The sequence below is a fragment of the Acanthaster planci genome, linkage group LG14, assembly GCF_054643075.1.
Source record: "Acanthaster planci isolate LZ-2023a linkage group LG14, COTS_SCS, whole genome shotgun sequence".
In the NCBI taxonomy this organism is placed as follows: domain Eukaryota; kingdom Metazoa; phylum Echinodermata; class Asteroidea; order Valvatida; family Acanthasteridae; genus Acanthaster; species Acanthaster planci.
In genome coordinates, this window is record NC_141790.1 from 9,079,795 (window position 1) to 9,101,119 (window position 21,325).

At 42.2% G+C, this 21,325-nt stretch overlaps 1 protein-coding gene across 1 annotated transcript in view; it reads left to right on the forward strand.

The window, feature by feature from the left end:
* Window positions 1–15,222, forward strand: part of LOC110980748 (uncharacterized) — a 73,158-nt gene extending 57,936 nt beyond the window's left edge. Inside the window, exons 32-34 of the mRNA XM_087145806.1 lie at window positions 4,722–4,962; window positions 5,481–5,662; window positions 11,186–15,222. Coding sequence (XP_087001932.1) covers window positions 4,722–4,962; window positions 5,481–5,662; window positions 11,186–11,322 — 560 coding nt within the window. The 3' untranslated portion in view covers window positions 11,323–15,222. The remainder of the gene's footprint in view (window positions 1–4,721; window positions 4,963–5,480; window positions 5,663–11,185) is intronic.
* The last annotated feature ends 6,103 nt before the right edge of the window (window positions 15,223–21,325 follow it).

A 21,325-nucleotide genomic window follows, 5' to 3' on the forward strand; every position in this document is an offset into this window, starting at 1 on the left:
GCATTCAAGGATTAGGTAATTACCGATTTTTTTTTTTTTAATTGGAGTTTTGTCACTCTAACTGCCATGCCATAAATTTCCCAACAATTGGTGATGGTGCTAATGTTGCTGTGGTGTACATTTAACACTGAGCTCACACTCCAGGAATTTCTCTGCCCAGATTTTGAACCTTTCATTTCTCATGGTCACTGCCTGTCTTCTGCCAAATTATCAAGGAAAAGCTGAAGGCAGTAATCAGAGAATTTGACCCTGGTATGAAAAACAGCCATTTATTTTGCTTTTCTTAAAACAGCTTCAACACCAGAGCAGGATGAGATTTGACAGGATTTTTCCCAACAATCTCTGTTAACCACTTGACACTGGATGACGTGTAAACATGCACAATTTTCCTTATTAGTTCCAAGGGGGACGTGTACACTCGTTTAGGAATTCTTTTTTCATTTCTGTGGTTGATGTATTAACATGTCGCACTTGGTTGGACCCACCGCCAACCAACCATAAAAGGGAAGCGCCTGTCTCGAATAATTAGACTTGCACTGAGAAACCCACACCATACACAATGAGCTGAGAGGGATAAGAGACCTCCTTTGTTTGGGTAAGCCGATTTGCCAGGGAGCGAAACCACGCTTACCAAAGAGATAAGGTAATACAAAATCCCAGCTAGCGACTCCTTTGTATTGAAACAATCGGCAAAACACACACGTGGCCACCGGTTTTGCCTGTATATGCCATGGACTGGTTGACAGGTGGACACATGCCACAATTCCTTCCTGGGCAGTTGCAAAATTGGGCAAAGATTGAAAATAGTGATGCCTTAACTCAGGAGTTGTGCCTCCCTGCATATTTTATGGGCGTCATAAATAAATTGCAAATTTGGAGAATTTGCAGGAAAATAAATCCACCCCCCGGCAGCTTTTTTCAGGTAGGAAAATCCAACGTTAAGTCTGGAAAATCCTGAGTTTACCATTGAGGTGTTTTTTACGTGAAAAAAATTGATGTAAAACCAAAGAAGTGGTTATTTTAATTCAAGGGTGCCCATAGGCAAACAGAAATGTGTATCGTAGAGCATATGCTGCTTGGGGGCCCTCAAAACGTCTATTCATTAGTTCATGGATATTTGATTTCTCTCCAATCTCATCCCCGTCAGAGTTTCTATATATATCATTTCTAGTTTTACGAAGAATTTGTTGTACAGTAGAAGAAAGCTTCATCCCTCAAAAAGGCTGATTAGTATGAAATGTTGCTGACGGAACTACTCCCGAGTAGCACGGAGAAATATCACCACTACAGTGCACATCGGAGTTTAGTCACCTTTACCACGTCAGAGGTTGTTGTGCCCGCGTTTGTGCTCCCGTTCAACTACTTGAACTCAAAACCCGAGAAGCTTTGGTAAACACTAATCCAGGAAAAACATGTTTTGTTTGGGGGCCGGTACGGTGGCCGCCTGGTTTTAAAATGAGAGAAGTACAGTAGGGATGTTTTCCTAACTACAGTGGGGTTGCACCTGTATGCGTGTATGTATGTGATGCAGGAAAGATGGTGACAGTATTTTAACATTCACTGAGGCAATCTTTACAAGATTAAGAAATGCTTTTGGGGTAAAGGTCGTATTTTTTCATGTGTGTCAGCAGTGCCTTAAAAAAGGTAGCACAGTTAATTTATTTTTGAACCTTGGAAAATCAGTTTCACTAAATTAGAAATTTTTGAGGGCGACAAGCTCTTGGAAGAAAATTAAATTAAGATTTTTACTTTTCTGAGGTCTTGCAGTTTTGTTTTCTTTCTTTTTTTCTCGTCACCAAAACTTGCTGAAAAATTTACAAAAGGCTTTATGGACGGGAACATAAGTAGATATTATTTCAGGTTTCAAGCACACAAGTCTTCATCCGTTGTTCTGCTCAGAAATGGAGGTAAATTATGATGTGTTTTCAGTTCCAAAGTAATGCAGGATTTTCATCACTGAATCTGACAGGTAGAACCAAGTGTTGGATCTTGCAGAGGTGGAGGATTTGCATTAGGCTTTTGTGGGGGACTATAATGTACTTCATCATGTGTTTGTCAGTGATGGTAATGGCTGTGGAAATTTGACAGGTGATAAATTACACCTTGCATTTGTGCTTGTGGACAATATGTTACCGTGTAATTGGTTCTTAGTATGGCAGACAGTACGGGGGATGGGGGGTTAGTTGGAACAGTTTTTTACAAAACTGTCTCATATCGAGGATTTTGTTCTAGAAAAAAAAGTGATAATTCCACCAGTTTGCCATGCATACATGTGTACTTGTGCCTTACAAATGAAACACATAAAAAATTGTAGACTTCTTGGTGGTTACTTAAATATACCCACCTTGAACATGAACGTGTCATGTTTCGACCATCCTCCCATCTCCCCTACAGTGGGATTTGAATCTGTTTTTTTTTTCCTCTATAAAAGTCAAGCAAACAAATTTGTATGCAGGAGTGCATTTTTCCAAGAATTTTCAGAGTGGTTTGAGCAGGGATCAACAGTGGCAGGTGATGCTTTTGATTAAGGAGAACGCGTCGTCAAGTAGCAGGTTGGGGATTTGGGCTAGTCGCCCTTGGTTTATACTGCAGCCGTTGACAGGATATGTCCTGTTGACAATTGGAGGATCAAATTCCGTCTCGCATTTCTCTCTAGTTGGCAAAAATGGAGCGGGGAGAGAGAGTTGGTCACACGCCAGAGATCGCTGAACGAGATTGGCGTGAAATCTAACCCCTCGAAATCGAGATTGAGCACATTGGTGAGAGAATCGATTCATCTGATCTTTGGCGCGGGGGATGCAGCCTTCAACCGAGTCTCTCCTCTCCGCTCTCCGATCCTGATTAGGCTGATGATCAAATTTCCCAGGCACGACAAAAAGCACTCTCGAAAAAAAAATGCCATCCTTTTTTCAACTTGCCTTGCATTTTCACCACTCATGATCTTTTTGCTTAGAATTATTCATCAAGTATTGATTTCTCTTGCAGTTAAAAAGGACTGGTGCATGAGTAAACGAGTGCTCTTGAGGCAATGTCATGTTGCAGACTTGTGGTTTTGTTTGACTTGAAGCATTTACATAGATCTGCCATTGGAAATTGGTTATATCACTAGTTATATGGTATTCAGTCGACTGTGTAAGAGTTCACAAAGTCAAATCATTCTTCAGTTAATTTCTTTGTTCAAGCAATTTCTTCTTTTTTTTTTGTTATATACCGAGAGCCCCTGGAAAATGAATGATTATAAACAAGCACAGGATCTAAAAAATTGCATAACAATAAAGCAAATATTAACTGAAATCTTTGATGAGATAAAAACGAGACACGTTTAGCCATCTCTCATAATCTCCCTAGGTTGATTTTCTTACTTTTCTTACCTGTTGCCACCGTTTATTGCACAGTTATGTTCATGTCACTGGTTCCTACTCTTTTTAATCACAAAATCAGGTTGTGGGCTCAGAGCAGAGGTACCCCCTCTGCTGGTAGCAAAAATTGAGGAAGAATTCATGCCATCACTCAAAAGCCATTCGCTGAGGGCGCTTTGGAGAGCAAACGCCTTTCACAAATTCGTGTGAAGGAAATACATCACAACTACCGAGGTGTTGTGAGCCACTTTCTGCAATATCAACAAATGTACAATCAGGGCACACATGCGCATGCAGCAGTTTGACTTGGATTGTTGTTCAAATGAGCTCTGTCCAGTGAGTGCTTGGCAAAAACTATGTCATCAAGGGCCATCCTTGGCATGCACCCAGCATGCTAAAAAGTATGTGGCATATCTTAAGTTGACCAGGGAACAAAACAGGTCCTCATAGTTCAAACTGTGTGAACCTTGTGTAGATTAAGTGGGGTCCAGCCAAGGTTACTTGGTCCTCACAAGGCTACTCAGTCAACAGAATTCTACTCATTCCACAAAGGTTACCTATTCCACACTAGGTTACTCAGTCCACACAAGGTTACTTGGTCCTCACAAGGCTACTCAGTCAACAGAATTTTATTCACTCCACAAAGGTTACTTACTCCACACTAGGTTACCCAGTCCACACAAGGTTACTCGGTCCTCACAAGGCTACTCAGTCAACAGAATTTTATTCACTCCACAAAGGTTACTTACTCCACACTAGGTTACTCAGTCCACACAAGGCCACTCAGTCCTCACAGGGCTTCTTACTCCACACAAGGTTACTCAATCTTTGTAAAACAGTTTTAGGGGCAATTTGTGGGTAGGGTTCAAAGGCAACATGATGAGGAAGTAGGGACCAGCTGAAAAGTGTTCACATTTCTGCAAGCTCTCTGAACTTTACAAAAACAAAGGAATGTCCTTACTAGGAATGTAATGTAAACTTGCCTGCATATGCAGTGTGTTGGCCCTGAGGGACGTGGTTGCTCGCTTACAAAGCTTGCAATATTCATCACGCATGTAGTCTGTTCAGAAGTGGTGAGCCCAGCCAGCTTGCCTTTGAGCTGGCCAAGAACAGATCTAGATCCAAGAGAGAGGCTAGGGGTTTTTTTTTTGGGGGGGGAATTTCAAACACTTTTTGAAGGAAGGAAAATAGAATGCCGAAAACTTGCATTTCTCTCATTAATTTAAAACAAAATTGGGGGGGGCATAGCCCCAGTTAGCTTCCCCCTCACCCTAATCTGCCAATGGAAGCTATCAAATTTTGGCAGACCATAGTTTGCTGTCAGATGTGGTCCATGTGGACAGTTTTCTTCTCCTTCCCCAGGTATAGCCACTCTTACTCCGACCACCCTGCCGGGCAAGCCAGGTCTTCCCTCCACCACGGGCCAAGCCGACATTGGCATCCTGACCAAGAAGCCCGGCAAAGGCGGGGACCAGGATAACAACACTGACGGCAACAAGACATCGCCGCAGACGGCTAACTCTCGCATCATCATCATCGCGGTGGTCTGCGGTGTCCTGGTCCTGGTTGCAGTCGTGATAGTGGTATGCCTTGTTGTTCGGAGGTGAGATAACGAGTTCTTTCTCCCCCCCCCTTAACCCTAAAAGAGCCGGGGAGGGGGCTTACCCACCCCCCGTTGACATTTTCTCCAATCATGGCATGAGGCACCCCGGGGAGCTTTTCAGTGATATATTGTAATCATTTAGACTTCATTTTTGTGAAAATCAGACTTTTAACTCTCACAAAAATACCTAGTTTTGCTGAGAGAAGCCAGCCCCAAATGTCAACTTCTTCAGTTGACATTTACTCGATGCATGTAGGCTGGCATGTTTAAACAGTTGCCTCAAGATTCATGTTTGTGGGATCTGGTCACGTAGAGTTTTTTGCACACCTTGCAGTGCTAAGTTACATAAAAGGAGCCTCAAAAGCTGAACCTGAAAAAGTAAACCTGTAGCTTGAGAGTCCCAAATGAAAGGTCTTTTCACGTTCACGATCTTACTGGTGTTTATATAAAATGTAACCTCTTACACTGCATTGATAGTCCTTTGTGACAGTTTTTCCCTTCCATATCTCCCACTACAGCCGAAGGAATGGCCCCTCGAGAAGGGCCTTGCATAGGCCCCGCCCGGTCAGTTGGTCAGGGTCGACCAGGGCCATGATCGGCCAGGATGATGAGGACGATCTGGACGACCCCAAGAATGAACTGGACCTTGTGGCCATCCGCAACCCGGTCTATGGCATAAATGACGACGAGCCCTGCATGTGTGAGTCGGCCCACTCTTTTTTGCTTTAAATGGAGCTAAACTGAAACAAGAGGTGAGGGGCCACCATTGAGTAGCCAGGCCATGCCATTGAGTAGCCAGGCCACGCTACTGAGTAGCCAGGCCATGCCATTGAGTAGCCAGGCCATGCCATTGAGTAGCCAGGCCATGCCATTGAGTAGCCAGGCCACGCTACTGAGTAGCCAGGCCATGCCATTGAGTAGCCAGGCCACGCTACTGAGTAGCCAGGCCATGCCATTGAGTAGCCAGGCCACGCTACTGAGTAGCCAGGCCATACCACTGAGTAGCCAGGCAACACTCAGGCAAAGCAAGGGACCTTTGGGCTTTTTGAACCCCTTGCTTTAAGCAAAAAGCTCTCCACTATCATGGGCCATTGTTCTCACTGACTTGATTGACAGTGCACAAGTTGCCTGCTCGCTGAATGGAACAGGACCACAGTCTTATCCTAGGTGGGCATGGGGGCGGGTCTTAAATCTGGCCAGACCATCCAGAGGTTTTATTTCATTTCATTGACTGGTAGCACCTCTATTGTAAGGTAGCTCACCAATGGAGAATTACAGGCCCAGAGGCCTAGGTACTGCCTGGCTTGTCAATGGTGGAGCCACACCCTTATGTCCAGTTTACTCCCCAAACCTCTGCATCAGTGATGGTGTTTAGGCTGTCAGCACTCGTGCAGTGAGCATGAAACTCGTGCAGTTCAGGTTATTCTCACACTCTCTCACCCATGAGGGATTTCTGACACAAAACAGTTTGTGAAGTAAAACCTACAGAATAATTCAAAGAGTTGTTTTGCCCATCCCTTCTGCACCCCGTTCTCACTGTCTATATGACAGAATTTCAAATGGATTTTGATCTGTGGCTCTTATGGCATTGCGGACGATACTAGGGCATGCGTCCGTTTTGAAACAGGCTTTTTGGAGTTACGGTCGTGTCTGCGTAAGCTTAACCCTTACTCAATGTTAGGTACCCTGGGCTTCTTGCACTTGCGCGTGGTCGTTGTTGGCCAGCTTAAAATATGTATTTACAAAGGTTACGACATTTTTCCACGTGTTATAGTTGTAGCACATTGTAACTGAATAGAGAAGTTTGTCTAGATTGACATTAAACATTATTGGTATGTCATTTTTGGTCTCCTACGCATGAAAAGAAGAAAGGGAATCTTTGGGAGGTGCACCTTTCAAGTTATAATTCCCACCCGTGCAAGTGTAATTTTTTTCCTCCACAAACTCTTTTGGAAATAGCATTGATCTACAGTGCTTACTGAATTGCCTTAGCAAAGAGCAGAAACCAAACCATTCAAATTGCTCATTTTCCAAATTGCCTCAGCAAAGAGCAGAAACCAAACCATTCAAATTGTTCATTTTCCAAATTGCCTTAAGCAAAGAGCAGAAACCAAACCATTCAAATTGTTCATTTTCCAAATTGCCTTAAGCAAAGAGCAGAAACCAAACCATTCAAATTGTTTGTTTTCCAAATTTTTTGTGCTTAGCAGAATGCTGGCCTCAGACTTAGCAGAATGCTAGCCTCATACCAAACATGGCTGTCCAATAAACATTTTGGGAAGTCAATAATGGGTGTTACATGCAAGTCATTACATTGCTTGTTAAAGACAAGTTTGAAATATGGGTCAGAGCAAGACAGGTTCTTGTACTTAATTTTCCCGGCCAAGATTAAACTCCCCAAATATACAAAGAGGGTAAAGTGCAAAACATTTCAAATCAACTGTTAATATTTCTTTAACAAGACAGAAATTAAAACAGAAACTCTTAAGCCAAGTTTTGAATCCACAGCCGTGTAGTCATTGCACCAGAGTGGTATTCCAGTCCATCATAAGTCCTGTCGCAATTCCATTCACAAGTCCAGTCACAAGTCCCTTCACAAGGCCAGCCATAAGTAACAGGGTGAACGGTGAGAAAAGAATGCTTTTGTCACTGCTCATCTGAATAGCATGTGAATTGGCTTGAGACTGACTGACTTGTGATGGACTTAGGGGCCCTTGCAGGGACTCAAATGCAACCCTGTATTGTACAGCAGCCCATCCTATTTAGGGATTGCACCACTTCACGCCTTTTCACTGGTCCCTTGCCCTGTCAAAGGAGTGGTTATTGAGTACCAACTGAGGGTTCTATTGAGCTCAATGAAGAGTAGATTCTGAAATTTTGTATCACTGCACTCGTCATAGAAAGAGAATTGTACTGACACAAACGTGTTTCATATGCACCTCAAAAACATTCCCCTGCTGTTGTTACCCGGCAGCTCCGCGAAACCTTGCAAACACGGAGTTGTCTTGGAGGTGAAACTCCCACTTGTGTCCATTGTAGGGGAGGAATTACCTTCGAACCCGGAACCCGTCCGGTCGTTCCCCTAGCATGTACTCACCACTGACATTTCGACGCGTGCTTGCCAACATCTCAGAGCTGCAGATTAAGTGTGATCATAATGCAATTACTGTTTTTATTGCATCGTGGAGAGTTACCTTTCGAGAAATCCAACCACAGCTTTTTATTGTTTTCTTCTCTTTTTTCCCATCGTGAGTTGATATGTGAGTTCCCATGGCAACCACAAATTATGCAGATAATGCAATTTATTTCCCGGCCATTCTTTTGTAAACCTTCTCCTGGGCACTTCCACATTGCCGCTGTCCGCCTATTGTTGGTTTTTTTTTTTTTTTTTTGGTGCTCTTTGCGTGGAGATATGTCTGGCATTTCTGTCTTCAGGGAATTGGAAAGGTTCATTGCAATACACAAAAGCCTTGTCTCAGTACTTGAACAAAAAATACTCTCAATCCTGAATCATTCCATCACGGGGCAATGGCACATGGAAGCTGATCCCCCTGAAATGTATTGACGTACTCCCCCCTCTAGTACATTTCATTATGTATCTCGGAGTGTTCATTGCGAAACATACAGCAAGGCCCAGAATATTTCTGTCAGTTGACACTCTCTACATGAAAACCTTGACAGCAGAGAAGGGAGTGTGCAAGTCATGCATCTTCACTCTTTCACATCAAGACCGAGTCCTAGGTCTGGGCACAGGATTTTTGTTACATTGTGAGAGGTCATACCATACCAGATGCTCATTATTCACGTGAATGTTGTCTAACAACTTTAGCCTGTTCAGTTGTTAGCAGATTAAAATTTAAGAAAATTTTGTGCCTTGCTGTGAGAATTGATAATTAAATATTTATTTGCCAGTGGAATGAAGGTTGTTTGATATTTTAGTCAAAGATGCAAGTGTGTGGAAAGTGGAACACAACAGAGACAAAAAGGAAGGGAATCGTCTACAAGTAACCACAGAAATAAAGATGAAGGGAAACATTTTACAATGTCAGATATGACAGAAATATAACAAAAAGCCCCCTCCCCCCGAACAGAGATATTGACAAATGGGAAGAGCCACCAACATAGGGCTAGATAGCTCAGTTGGTAGAGCACTGGTACTGTGTTCCGGAGATTGCAGGTTCAAATCCCCCTCCAGTCAATTTCTTTGTTCATCTTTATAATCTAAAAAAGCAAAAATAAGGAATTGTTGAACTTAAAATGTAAAAGGTTAAACCTAAGAATAAAGCGATTGGGGTAAAAAGTAAAATCTCTTGACGTCATTCCGGTACATGTCTTCCAAGGATGGACTGAACCGATGTCAGTTAGCAAATAAAGCAAGCCCTTGGAAGGCCTCCAACAGCACACCCAGGGTAATGAAATTCTGTGAGTTTTCACGCCCGAGTAGCGATGACTCCGAGTACTTACGTATGCGTAATATGTGATATGTTGGGTCTGCAACTCTATTTATGCGTTGACATTTCTTCCAACTGTCTTTGTTGTCATGAACAGTAATTCAATCCCCCCCTCATCTTGTGTTTGTGTTTTGAGGAATTGTTTTCTTCTCCTTCGTTTGCAAGTATTCATGTGTAAGAATTCAGCGTATGATTTTGGGAAGTAAGGGATGCACTGAATTGAACTCAAGTGAGAAATTTTGTTCAAGAATGATCTTTTTTGATTTGAGAGAGAAAGATTTCCGTCCACTGGAGGACTCAAGTGATTTTATTTATTTTCTTCATTTGTAAGAGCATTTCCTTATTAGTAAATAATAATTCAGTTCTTGGACAAGTTTCAAGATATGTTCTTAATAACATGTAAGGTTTTCCAACTTCAAATATTTTATCATGGAATTCTGTTTTCTTCCTTAGCTCAAATTCCAAAAAAGAGTCATTCAATTAGCCATTAATTCTGCATGTATTGGCAAACCACTTGTAGTGAGTATTGGCTATTTCTGTATGTTAATGTACAAGATTTCTGGAAAGGATGTAAACGTGAATTAATGACTCATATGAATATTAATGATGTCTGTGCAGCTTCATAACATGCATATATTCATGAGTCTCTTTGCATAATGAATATTCCTGACCCACGTGTACCTGGTGAATGGCTAATAACAATCGTTGGTTCCCCTCCCCAAGTTAGAGGTGGGTAGGGGATTAGCCCCTTTGTTGAAGGAAAAACAGATTGTCCGGGGTCATACTAAAGGTTGACTTGATAAAACGAAGCTTGTGAGCAGTGACAAGAAAGCAAAAAAAAAAAAGCAGGAGGCCTGTTTCTGGAAAAGGAACCAAATTTTAAGAATCTCTCGGATTCCTGGTGGGAAAAAATAGCATGTGTTACCACTTGGACTAGGTCACAAAAGTGATAGGTTGACACTCTGTGAGGGTCAGGTCGAGTTGCCCCCTTTGGTCAGTTCATTGGGCAGTGGCTGTCAGACCAGCCCTGACAAATTATCTGTACAACTAGACTCTAATGTGTAAACTAACTCCACTGTGTGGTGTCCAATAATTCCTTGTGTGCTATCTCACATTGGTTTGCGGTGTAGCTAACTATAAGGCCCCCAGTTGGCAAAGTCACAGTCAAATTTGTGAGAAGTCACGACGAGTCATCCTTAAAAGACACCAGCTATTCAGCTTTACCTTTGTCAGGAACATTTCTGTCTTTGTCATTGTTCTCCGCAGCACTTGTGACCGAGTTGAAACCGATTTTAATAAACTCAACCGTACACTTACATGGTGTTTTTCTAACATTCTTTTTTTGCATAATTTTTGCTTTGAAAATCATGTAACTCTTCGTATGTTACAGCAGCATTCGGTTTGGGGTCCGTCCATTTGGTAGATGTATGCCGCCTTTATGCATTTCCCTCTAAAATGGAAAATCTAACTCTTCATTAAATTGAAGCTGCTTTCCACATGATATGCATTCATCAATTGTCTTTGACAGTGCCTGTCAAAACTGTTTGTCCGATGTGTGCTCTAAATCTGCCCATTCTAAACTGTCCTTTGTTTTCTATCTATATTTGATGTTTTCAATTCGAGGAAGATTTCTTGCTTGCCCTAATAAAACCTTGAATACTAAAATTCCATTACGATAATGCATTTTCCCGAGAATATTGCCAATCACACTAATGGGGCAGTTGCCGTAAACATTGGTAATTGGTTTTTTTATTTATCAATCCCCTCTGCAGCCCCGCTCTCCGACAACAATTTCAGCGCCTTCCTGGATGCAAGTTCGCCGCCGCTCATTGAAGACACCGGTGAGATCCCCAAGCTGGCTCCGCCCCCCAAAAGGGTGAGAAAGGGGGGCCCTGGCCTACTGGATTAGGCACTCAGGCTAGCTGATAAACTTGTCCGTAAGTTGGTGATACCAGCAGAAGCATTACTATGTAGTTGGAAGAATTTAAAATCTGTAATAATAAGGCCGAGGAGGAAAATAAACTTGTTTCTCATCCCTTTCAGCTTTCTTTTTCCCAGCCCAACTCTTTTTTTTTTCAGCCATTTTCTTTTGGTTTTATTTAAAACCTACATGCACTAGGACTTTATATTTGTGTCTAACAAAATATGTACATTATCCATAAATGCAGGTTTAAATAGGACACAAAAATATTAGAATCAAGATAATCGATCTTGGAAAAATCCCCCATCTTTGAAGACAAAGGGGGGACACTTCCTCTCTGAAAAAAATGGATGAGAAACTGTTTTATTTTTACCATCTCAGCCTAATGGCTATCTTTTCAGGCCACTGAGCGCTCAAATATCAATTTCTGTAGTCTCCAAAATTGTTGAAAACAGTACTTTGAGTTGAAACTGGTGTCAAAGTTTGAAGAGGTCCCAAGTTAAGGTGTGCACAATAATGTCATTGTCCATGTCGGTATTAATGGCACTCGGAACTATGCAATAAAGCTGAACATGAGTCATCATGATGAATATTTGGTTTAATTGTTGGACATGAAGGAGAGCATATATGTTAAAAATCAGTGGTCTAAGGAAGTAATAAGCCTGTAGATTAGGCAGGTCATCGAAAACACCGAAAGCAACGATTCCATCAGGGGACTTTTGGCAGTAATTTGGTTGTTACATGCACTGCCAAGTTATATTTGCTCTGATGTCATATTTCCCACGATCCTTTGCAGTCCACGATGTTTGGTATCAAGCCTGGTCTTGAAGATGCATTGTTGTCTAGGGGCTGTGGCTCTTGTGTGTTGTGACAGTTGGGTGAAAAATGTAACCGAAGTCCACAGCCACAAACTGTCACAGAGTATCCAATTTATGACACAGCCAAAAATGGCGGACTGCAAAGAATTGTGGGAAATGCGACACAGCATACAGATTACCCACAGGTGGAGTCCCAGTTTAGTCAGAAATGTTTCCCGTGGAGGGCTAGGCTACCCAAAGTGTTGGGAATTGCAACTAATGTTCCTATTGCAGAATTCTCATTTTGTGCGACTTTGGTTATTTGTCTTCTGATTAGATTCCTCAAAGTTTTTGAAGAGTAAGACATGAAACGCTTGAGGACAGTTTTGATACAGAAAACCTTTAAAGAAGCCGCAGTGTGGTTTCTGCAACCGTGTTGTATTGCTCAATTGTTCAAATTGCTTTGAAGAAATATGAGGGATAAATTTCCCAGTGGAGCATGACAACTTTATGTCCACGCATTAGACTCCATAGTGCTTCTTCATGCAAGTCTATAGTTCATAATGCAGTTCCTGTTTGTTTGTTAGTTTGTTTGTTTGTAATATGTCGACATATGGAGGCTTGTGCAGTGCAGTCTGAGATCGTAGTAATCAGAATTTATATATGATTTCTTCGAAATTAGCTGTTCGAGCTAAGGTTGTGTATTCCCTGCAGCTGCGGTGAATCGTACTGACCTTGAATCTTGTTGCTTTCCGTAGTTTTTGTTCTTTTTACCAAATCTAAAACTCTATTTTGTATATTGTACACTTTCCTTTTTTTCTCGTATTTTGTATGTAAATAAAGCTTTTCTCTAATTTTAAAGTAAGCTTTTATGCCGTAAGTCCAGCCAAGTACTTTGCCTTTGAGCGTCAGTGGACTCCGTGCACAAGAATCTCCCTCGGCAGCACCGGCCAAGATTCGATCATCGGCCGTCAGCTTAAACCGCTGGTCGACCGTTTCTGGTGTCCTGTCCAGAAAAGGTGTCACGAGTGACCTGTGATCCACAAGATTTGTCGTTGAGTGCATTTGACCACCTTCCCCGATATGCCGCTGCTTTTATTGTGCAGTGATAGCATCTGTGAAGCAGTGGGAACTTTGACTGCCAGATCTGGTACCCCCCCCCACCTTCCCTTCTGCAGAGTCTAAAATGTAACACTGGTGCAGACGCCCGCCATTTTCTCCCAGCAATTGTGACACTCATGTCACAACTCTATACGCGTACACAGCTGTTCCCTCCTTGCTCCCTCTGTTATCAGTGCACGGGGTCTATATCCTTACAGATCTAGGGCCATATTCACGAAACCTCACTTGGCCTAGCCAGTTACCCAAAAGGCTTGTAGTTGTGTACTGAGCCTAGGTGGTTACTAATTGGCATCCATGTAACATTACTAGCATCAGTGATACATTCTAAGTTTCTCAGTCTAACTCACTAGTTAGCAATTACATCATTTTAATATCACATGCATTTGACCGCTGATGGGACAACCTGGCCAGAAGAATAATGAAATTGGTTGAACGTTGTCGTGCTGTGCAAATAGAATGCATATTTTCGAAAAGAGGAACCAAATACACCAATCTGTCGATGCACAGTTGCAACAGCGATACAGATGTTCCAGGAAGTTGTGTAATGCAAATCGCAAATTTAGTTGCGCCCGATGTGGACCATTCCACAGGGAGGAACTCCCGTCTTTCTACCAGATCAACGAATCCTAACTGCACTATTCGATCTTGCATCGGGCACTCCGAGTTTCATTTGGGTAATCTGGTTTTTAAACCGTGCCATGATCTTTCAACCTGTGGAAATGTTGCACGACGTTTGCGAGAATAGCTGCCCGTGCCGCTTTCCATTTCTTGTTAGTGCTTTCTTCCTTATGCTAGTATCGGTGATATCTTTTAATATTCCTTATACTTGTCTACCAAAGAGGGATTCTCTTCTTGTTTTTTTTTTAGAATAACCGGCCTTCCTTGGCCTATTTGTCGCCATGTTTGGTAATGTAGGTGCAATTGCTAGAGAATTTGATTTTGATTTCACGTGCAGTGCTTAATTAACCCTAACCCTCCTCAATCCTTCACCTGTTGGAGGACTGAGGAGTGTTAGGGTTAATGATCTTTGTTTTCTGTTTCTTTCTTTCTTTTTGGTTTGTATTGTTTTGCTAAGCCACGCAAAGTGGTGGACATGGATTAGCGTGTTATACCTGTCACACTAATGTATCTGTTGTCATCACATTCCACACCTGCTCCTTCTGCCCCCAAAACATGGGATTCCCTGAGGCAACTAATTTCTCCTAGTGTGTAAATAGTTGGCAAGGTTCTTCGTTAGGTTTCACAAATTACAGTTTAGTTGTCAACTCGAGGCACCAAGTATTCCACTAAGGCTTTAATTGATTGTTGTGTTAAGTAAGGTTTCATGAATACGGCCTCAAAGGTGTAGTGTTCAACGATTTGGTTAGTGCACATCATTATCAGCGACATTTAAATATTTGCTAGGAGTTGATAAGTAGTTTATCAGAGTAACATAGGTACAGAGCAGGAGAGGTCTTAGCCTGCAGAATTTGGGGACAGGCAGGTGAGGTATGTATTGTAGGCCCTTAGGAGGAAATTTTAGGCCTATAAGAGACTGAGTTTCAAAGATTTTTACGCACATCTAGCCTACAACATGGCAGGAGTTCTTTAAGAGGCTTGTTCACCAACAGCGACATTTTGGGGGTGTGGCTATTAAAAGTTGGTGGGCTTTAATATTGCCCAACACGCAATCCTGTTTGAGAGAGGAGGCACTAATTCTGAAGTGTGATGTAAAATTAACTCTATTTTGGCATTTCTTTTTATGAGTATTGTCTCCAAGGCAAGCCCTATGTCAATGTGTCGTTGTTACACAGAGACGAGTGGCCTTCTGTTAAATAGAAAGCGGGAAGCTCTTTGCTAAACCACAATTTAAAGACTTTTTGAGTGTTGAGCAGGACCACTGTTGTTTTTATATTTTTGTATCTGTCAGCAATACCTTTTTTTATGAATAAAGAGTTGTCCGCAACTTTTCCGACATGGATGCACTGTCCGTGGTTTCTCTGTGATTTCATTTCGTGTGCTTATTTTGTGTTGTGCTGGCTGAGCGCAGCGCAGTGAGTGTGAGTGAGGTGGGCTGTCTGCGCTGGTATGACGAAACTGTTGCCTCTTGATATCCGTCTGTCGAGTCACAATGGGATATGTGAGAATAGTCTCTCCGCGCACCTTGATATAACAGCGAAATATTACAAGGAATCACACAAGAATCGAAAAAAAAGGTGCTTGTTTTGTTTTCTTTTATTTTCTGTACAACTGGTCATCTCAGTTTGGGTGATTTTCAAAACACCTGCGCGTCAGGTTTGAATTAAAACAGTGCTCGGACCCTATATACGCTCGTGTTATCACTTTTCGGTTTGTTATCACGTGATGTCCCCACCCCCTCCCCAGCCGCTTTGCGTTGAAATTAGTCCGTGGAATTATTGCGAATGGAGCAGATGTAGCGTGCGTTTCGTGGCAGGAAACGATCACTGATCGATGAGAAATATTTTCTCGCCATAAAAAGCAAGGCGAGGGACTGCCTGATATAATGAGGTGTGCTGTTGACGTGGCTACCGCGGTGCATGGACTGGATTGAAAACCAAGTCTTCAGTCTCGGTTTGAGAGAGAAAAAATAACGTTAGTCTGTACGTCGCGTATTTTCAGGTCCTGCCGGCCAGTTGGTGAGCTGACATTCCGTTAGGACTCCCATGTCTCTCCCTTCCCAAAACGTATAAAAGGCCCCATATAATTTAACCCCATACATCTCTCAAAAAGGCCAAGAAAGGTTGCACGAAGAAATGTCAAAATCCCCCCCCCCAAAAAAAAGATAAATTAGGTTCAGGGCCCGTCCTTGGATCCCGTACAATTGTGGAGTCTCGTCGCGTCATCGTTGTTTTTTTTTCTAAATTAGTCTATGGCGGTCTGGGCTACAAAGCGTAAGTCCGACAGCATACATGTAGTCTCTTCGTTTCGTTACTCGTATCGCAGCGTCCCTCTCTGTCTTGGTTCCCAAGGTCTAATCACAAGCTTTAGGGAAATGCACATTTTGTTGCCGCTGATGGCGATCCTGCAGACTTCAGATCGATATAAGGACATCTCATCTGACGTCTGGGCCCAATTTAATTAATTATCAAAATCCCATTTTCTCGAGGTTATTTGGATGGTTTTCATCATCGGTTCGCAGGGTGTATTTTTTTTTCCGCTTCGTAAATTTGTAACGTGAAGAGTCTTCGACAGAGATCCCAAGGCCGGCTTGTTAACCAGCATCTCCGGAGGATCCGCGGGAGCAATATCCGCCGTGTGGATGGGATTTCGATCCGGGCATGCACGCTGACGGTTTATAACGGGGGAAACTCTGGTAGGTATGCTCAGGTAGACTCTCGGCTTGTTTTCGCGCAGCAAAGGTTTTTAATTTCTGAATTCCACGGATTCATCACTAATCCAGGAACATCTTTCCCACATCTTTAAGCGAGGGTTTGATTCTTCAAAATATTCAAAAGCAAAAGGTCAATTCCTCTTTCCCCATTCAGTGTTTCGAAATCATCTTTACTCTCGTACAATCATTTGAAACAAAAATCTCCGATTTCTCTCCCATTTATTTTGTACAGGAAAACTGCAAGGCGTTACGTAACTTCCGAGATTGACGTCAATGATGCTGATGTGCGTCATGATGTTGGGAATTTTCGTCAGGGGAGGTGAAAGAGATCCGTTCTCGGGCGTTCTGCATGAAATTGTTTTGTGTGTAGGCCTAGTATGTGATGAACTTGTTATTGCCACTGTTTCTGCTACCATTTTCTTTGTATAAAATGATCAGCAAAAATTTCCAAAACTCCGGAAAAATATAGTTTTCATCACTGCCCTGCTCATCAATTGCGTTCCGTTGTGACGCGTTACTATGGGGGGGCTGGCGGGTGTTGCGCCTCGAAAGAGGTACGAAATCTTGCTGCCGTTCTTTTATTGTTGAATGACGACCGTGAAGCTGTTTTTCTCCGCTACCCAGCCCTCTTTAGGGAAAAACAATTTGCCTGCCCTTTAAGGGAGCAAAATCTAATTAAGGAGGCTCATTAGTCAAACCAGCAGATGTGCAAAGGTCTTGCAAAATGTTAGGGTCGCAATCCACTTGGCGCACGATGTTTCATTCTTAATTACTCGGAGAGAGGTTGATTGGCTTCCACGCGAGTGGGATTTCGGCGTTTTGTTTTCCAGATTACGTCATAGTAGGTTACGATGTGAAGAATTTTCTGACTAGAGGCAGCTCATTGAACTTTCAATTTTTTGTTTGTTTGTTTGTTGGGTTGTTTGTTTGTTTGTTTGTTTTATTTCCTTGTCTTGTCTCACGAGCGCAAGGAAGGGCACTCGAAATATTGAACGATGATCGTGCCCTCTGTGGGAAAAAAAGCAAATAGGAAATTACGCATGTTCTTCAATCAGACGTTAGTTGAAATTAAAAAATGGCACAATTTTCGTGCTTGTGTGATGGTCCATCCGAATGAATTTCAGACTAAAACAATTCGAAGACCGTAGTAAAGAATCAAAGAAAGAAAGAAAAGTAATTTTAGCGTTTTGTACCCCAAAATTCGGGGATGCAGACGCACCTGTCCAATATAAATTTATTGTTTTGTCATGAACGTGGAAATCTAAACTCAAAAAAGCTTCATAACGCCTTGAGGATCTATTTGCAAGGATAGATTTTAGATCTTTGCCCTGCCCGACGTGCATTATAACATTATTCAGTGCCTTGAGGATCGCAATACTTAAGACAGAGAATGTACGTGGAGTAGATGGGTGTTTTTTGTTTGTTTTTTCAAAAATCAAGTTTCAGAAAAACATTTCCCTGACTGCATTTTCATTGATGAAATTAAACAGTTCGAATGTAGAAAGTCCCTTTAAAAAATGAACATGGATCTGCGTACCACTGAGACAAGGTTTCCACTTGGAATTAGAGATTTTCCCAACGTTTCGACCAACATACTTCGGGTGTCACTTGCAGTGAGCGCCGTTTTAACGTTGTGTATACCGGTGGCCAATTCTCCAACGTGAAGTGGTAATGGAATGCATTATGGTTCAACGCCCGAGAAAGATTTGCTGTGTTTATGTTCTTGTGTAAGGTCCGTAACTAGAAATGCCTCGCTCCACTGCAGTGTACATGTCATCGTTCAGCATCTTGCACAAGATTTCAAAATAGCCTCCCTTCACTCAGGAGTACATATAAAAAGATCGTCTACCTGTGCCTAGAGCAAGAGAGAGAAGGCTGCGCTGAAAATCTTGTGGCTTCGCTTACAATAACAACAATGCACGGTGCTTTCCACGCTGCTCATGAAAAATCATTTAAATTTTAACAATTAATTAACTGCTCGCGTCGTTTTTAAACATCAGTCTATATCCGGTGATACTGCAGAAGAATGAGATTTGGGGTGGTTTAATCAGACTTTTATTTGTCTGCGTTTTCTCTGCCGGTATTGTGTTTCTACTTCGTGTTTCGCTCTTGCATATTTATAATGGTTCCAATTTTCTTACCTCACCATAATAACCAGGAAAATTGATTAAAAACGGACCTCAGCACGCACGTTACCGACCTTCCTCTGTGTTTTTTGTGAGCAGCAATAATTGTGTTAGTCTCATTATTCAAATTACACGGAATAAAAAAAATCCTGTGGCAATATTTGCATTTAGAACGTGCTTTGTTCCTCTGTTATGCAAGTTGCTGATTTAATTTATCAATAGGCCTATAAGGGGGGGCTGTTCAAACAATGGGTCGGTTTCAAAGGATCCGTGCAATGAAATTTTCTTAGGCGCACATTTTGTGCATCTTAATACTCTTCGTCAATAATTGAAAACTGGAATCGGTTTGGAATTAAGTGTTTTGAAAAGTGTAATTTTCAAACAATAAAAATTGTCAAAGCTTTTCCAGGCAAGTGAGGACGCTGTTGATGTGATTTAAATCAGGGAAGACACTTTACTTTTCATGTCAAGTTCTGAAATCCAGATTTGCTCTTCAAAACTGTTTGTGAAACAATGTTGCTTTCTGACTTATTGCACTGTCCAGTAGTTTTCGTGCACAAATCAAGGCAACATTGGGGTTCAGTGCCTGAGCTCCATCAGAGTTGTGTAATGAATATGCAAAATTGTATTAGCATAATAACCAAAAAGGTTCCAATATACAGATACGGCCTATACTCCTACCCGCTGCTACAGCTCTGCATGCATCACATCAAAACGACTGTGGCGTAACTGGGCTGATTTCCTTTTGGGGGGTCGAGGTTGCATACATACATTTTTCTAAGTGGGATCTGAAAGCAAATTAACTACGGATTTGATGCATAGGTTGTTATCATTTCGAGTTTTCACACGCAGTGAGAGGCAGGCTCAGCCACCCACTCCCCTGTAGTTAAGCCACTTGGCCTGAGAAAAGACAAGACTCAAGTTCTTCTATGTGGCTTCTCTGTGTGTACAGCTGTGCCATACTTTATTGTAGTGTTCGAGCGTTCCAACTGTGACACTTAAAGGCAGAAATATATTACTCGCTTTGGTGTAACGCAGTAATTGGTACAATAATAATTCATTTCCAAACTGATTGAATTTATGCAAAATTGATTATTTTCAGCTACTATAAGTTTGCAAAATATCCCTCAGACGGTCCGAGGATACGGTTACATGTGCCAGCAACTTGGGAGAAAACAACCTAGGCTGTTAAAAGTTAACAGAAATTAAACATTTAGTTCACGTGAAGTATTTTAAAATAACGATAAATACATAACCATTTTAAAAATAAAAAGTGGTAAACAATGTTTACTCCATTAATTGTGACCCCAAAGTGAACGAAAAAAAAGATCCTGCGTTTCCCCGCCCACAAAAAAATACCGTTTTGGCCGTTCACGCTCCCAGGCTGATTGGATGACGTCATCGGCAGAACGCCTACATGTACATGTACATTGCGTGATTGCACACAGTACATGCAGGATTGCAAGGGACCACTTTGTGTTTGATGTAGCTTGGCCAACAGGCAAACACTGTCTCTGTTCAAGGTAGAGGTTAAAAGACACAGTCCTATCGTATATTTCTTGAACTGAGACAGTGTTTGCCTGTGGTCCAAGCTACATCGAACACAACGTGGTCTATTGTTCAAAGTATAAATTAAAAGACAGAGTCTTTCAGTGTATTCTTGAAATGCGACCGCGTTCAGTGGGCCAAGCTACATCGAACACAACGTGGTATGTTGGAAGTGAGCGATACTGCATTCTACTGTGTGCAATCATGCAATGTACACGTACACTGTACGTGTAGGCGTTCGCCGATGACGTCATCAAATCAGCCTGGAGCGCGAACGGCCAAAAGGGGATTTCTGTGGGTGAGGAAACGCAGGGTCTTTTTATTCATTTGGGGTCACGATTAATGGGTAAACATTGAATTTATGATGTTTTAAAATGGTTACGTACTTATTGTTAGGAGTCATCTCAAAATTCGTCCAGGACAAATTGCGGACAAGTTGCAGACATTGTTCAGGGTTAAGTTGCGGGATTCTTAACCATCTTGTCCACAATCTCCCCGCAATGAAACAATTACATTTAGGTTGTTGACATTGTGTCCCCCTTCTGGGGTTTTGAGCAAGGCTGGGCACTCAAGGACACACTGTGGGTCTACTGTACTGGTAGTAAACATTGTAACAGCACAACTTTTATAGGGCCCCCTGTTGTGTGCACTCCGGTCAAATATAAACAGCCATTCACTCGTCTGTCCGTTCGTCCGGGGCAAATGCTGGGCTTCTTGTGGGTGAAGTCCTTGTTGCCACCCACAACTTGTCCGCAACTTGTCCCGGAAGAGTTTTGAGATGGCCCCTTATTTTGAAGTACTTCACATGAACTAAATGTTTTCAGCTTCTGTTAACCTTTAACACAGCAACACCGCTAAGCATCCATCTCTGGTCCAACTGGATTGACGGGACAATGCAAGGAAAGAACAGTTTCACGACTCACCCAAGTCTCGGCTCTGAGTGGCCGTCAGTCACGGTCATTGTTGTTGGGTGCAGAAGCAACACTGCCAACTGTCAATGCCCCTATTGTTGTCAAGGCGCTGAGGAATTTTCCAGATGACTGGTTTATAAGCTGGTGAAAGGCTGC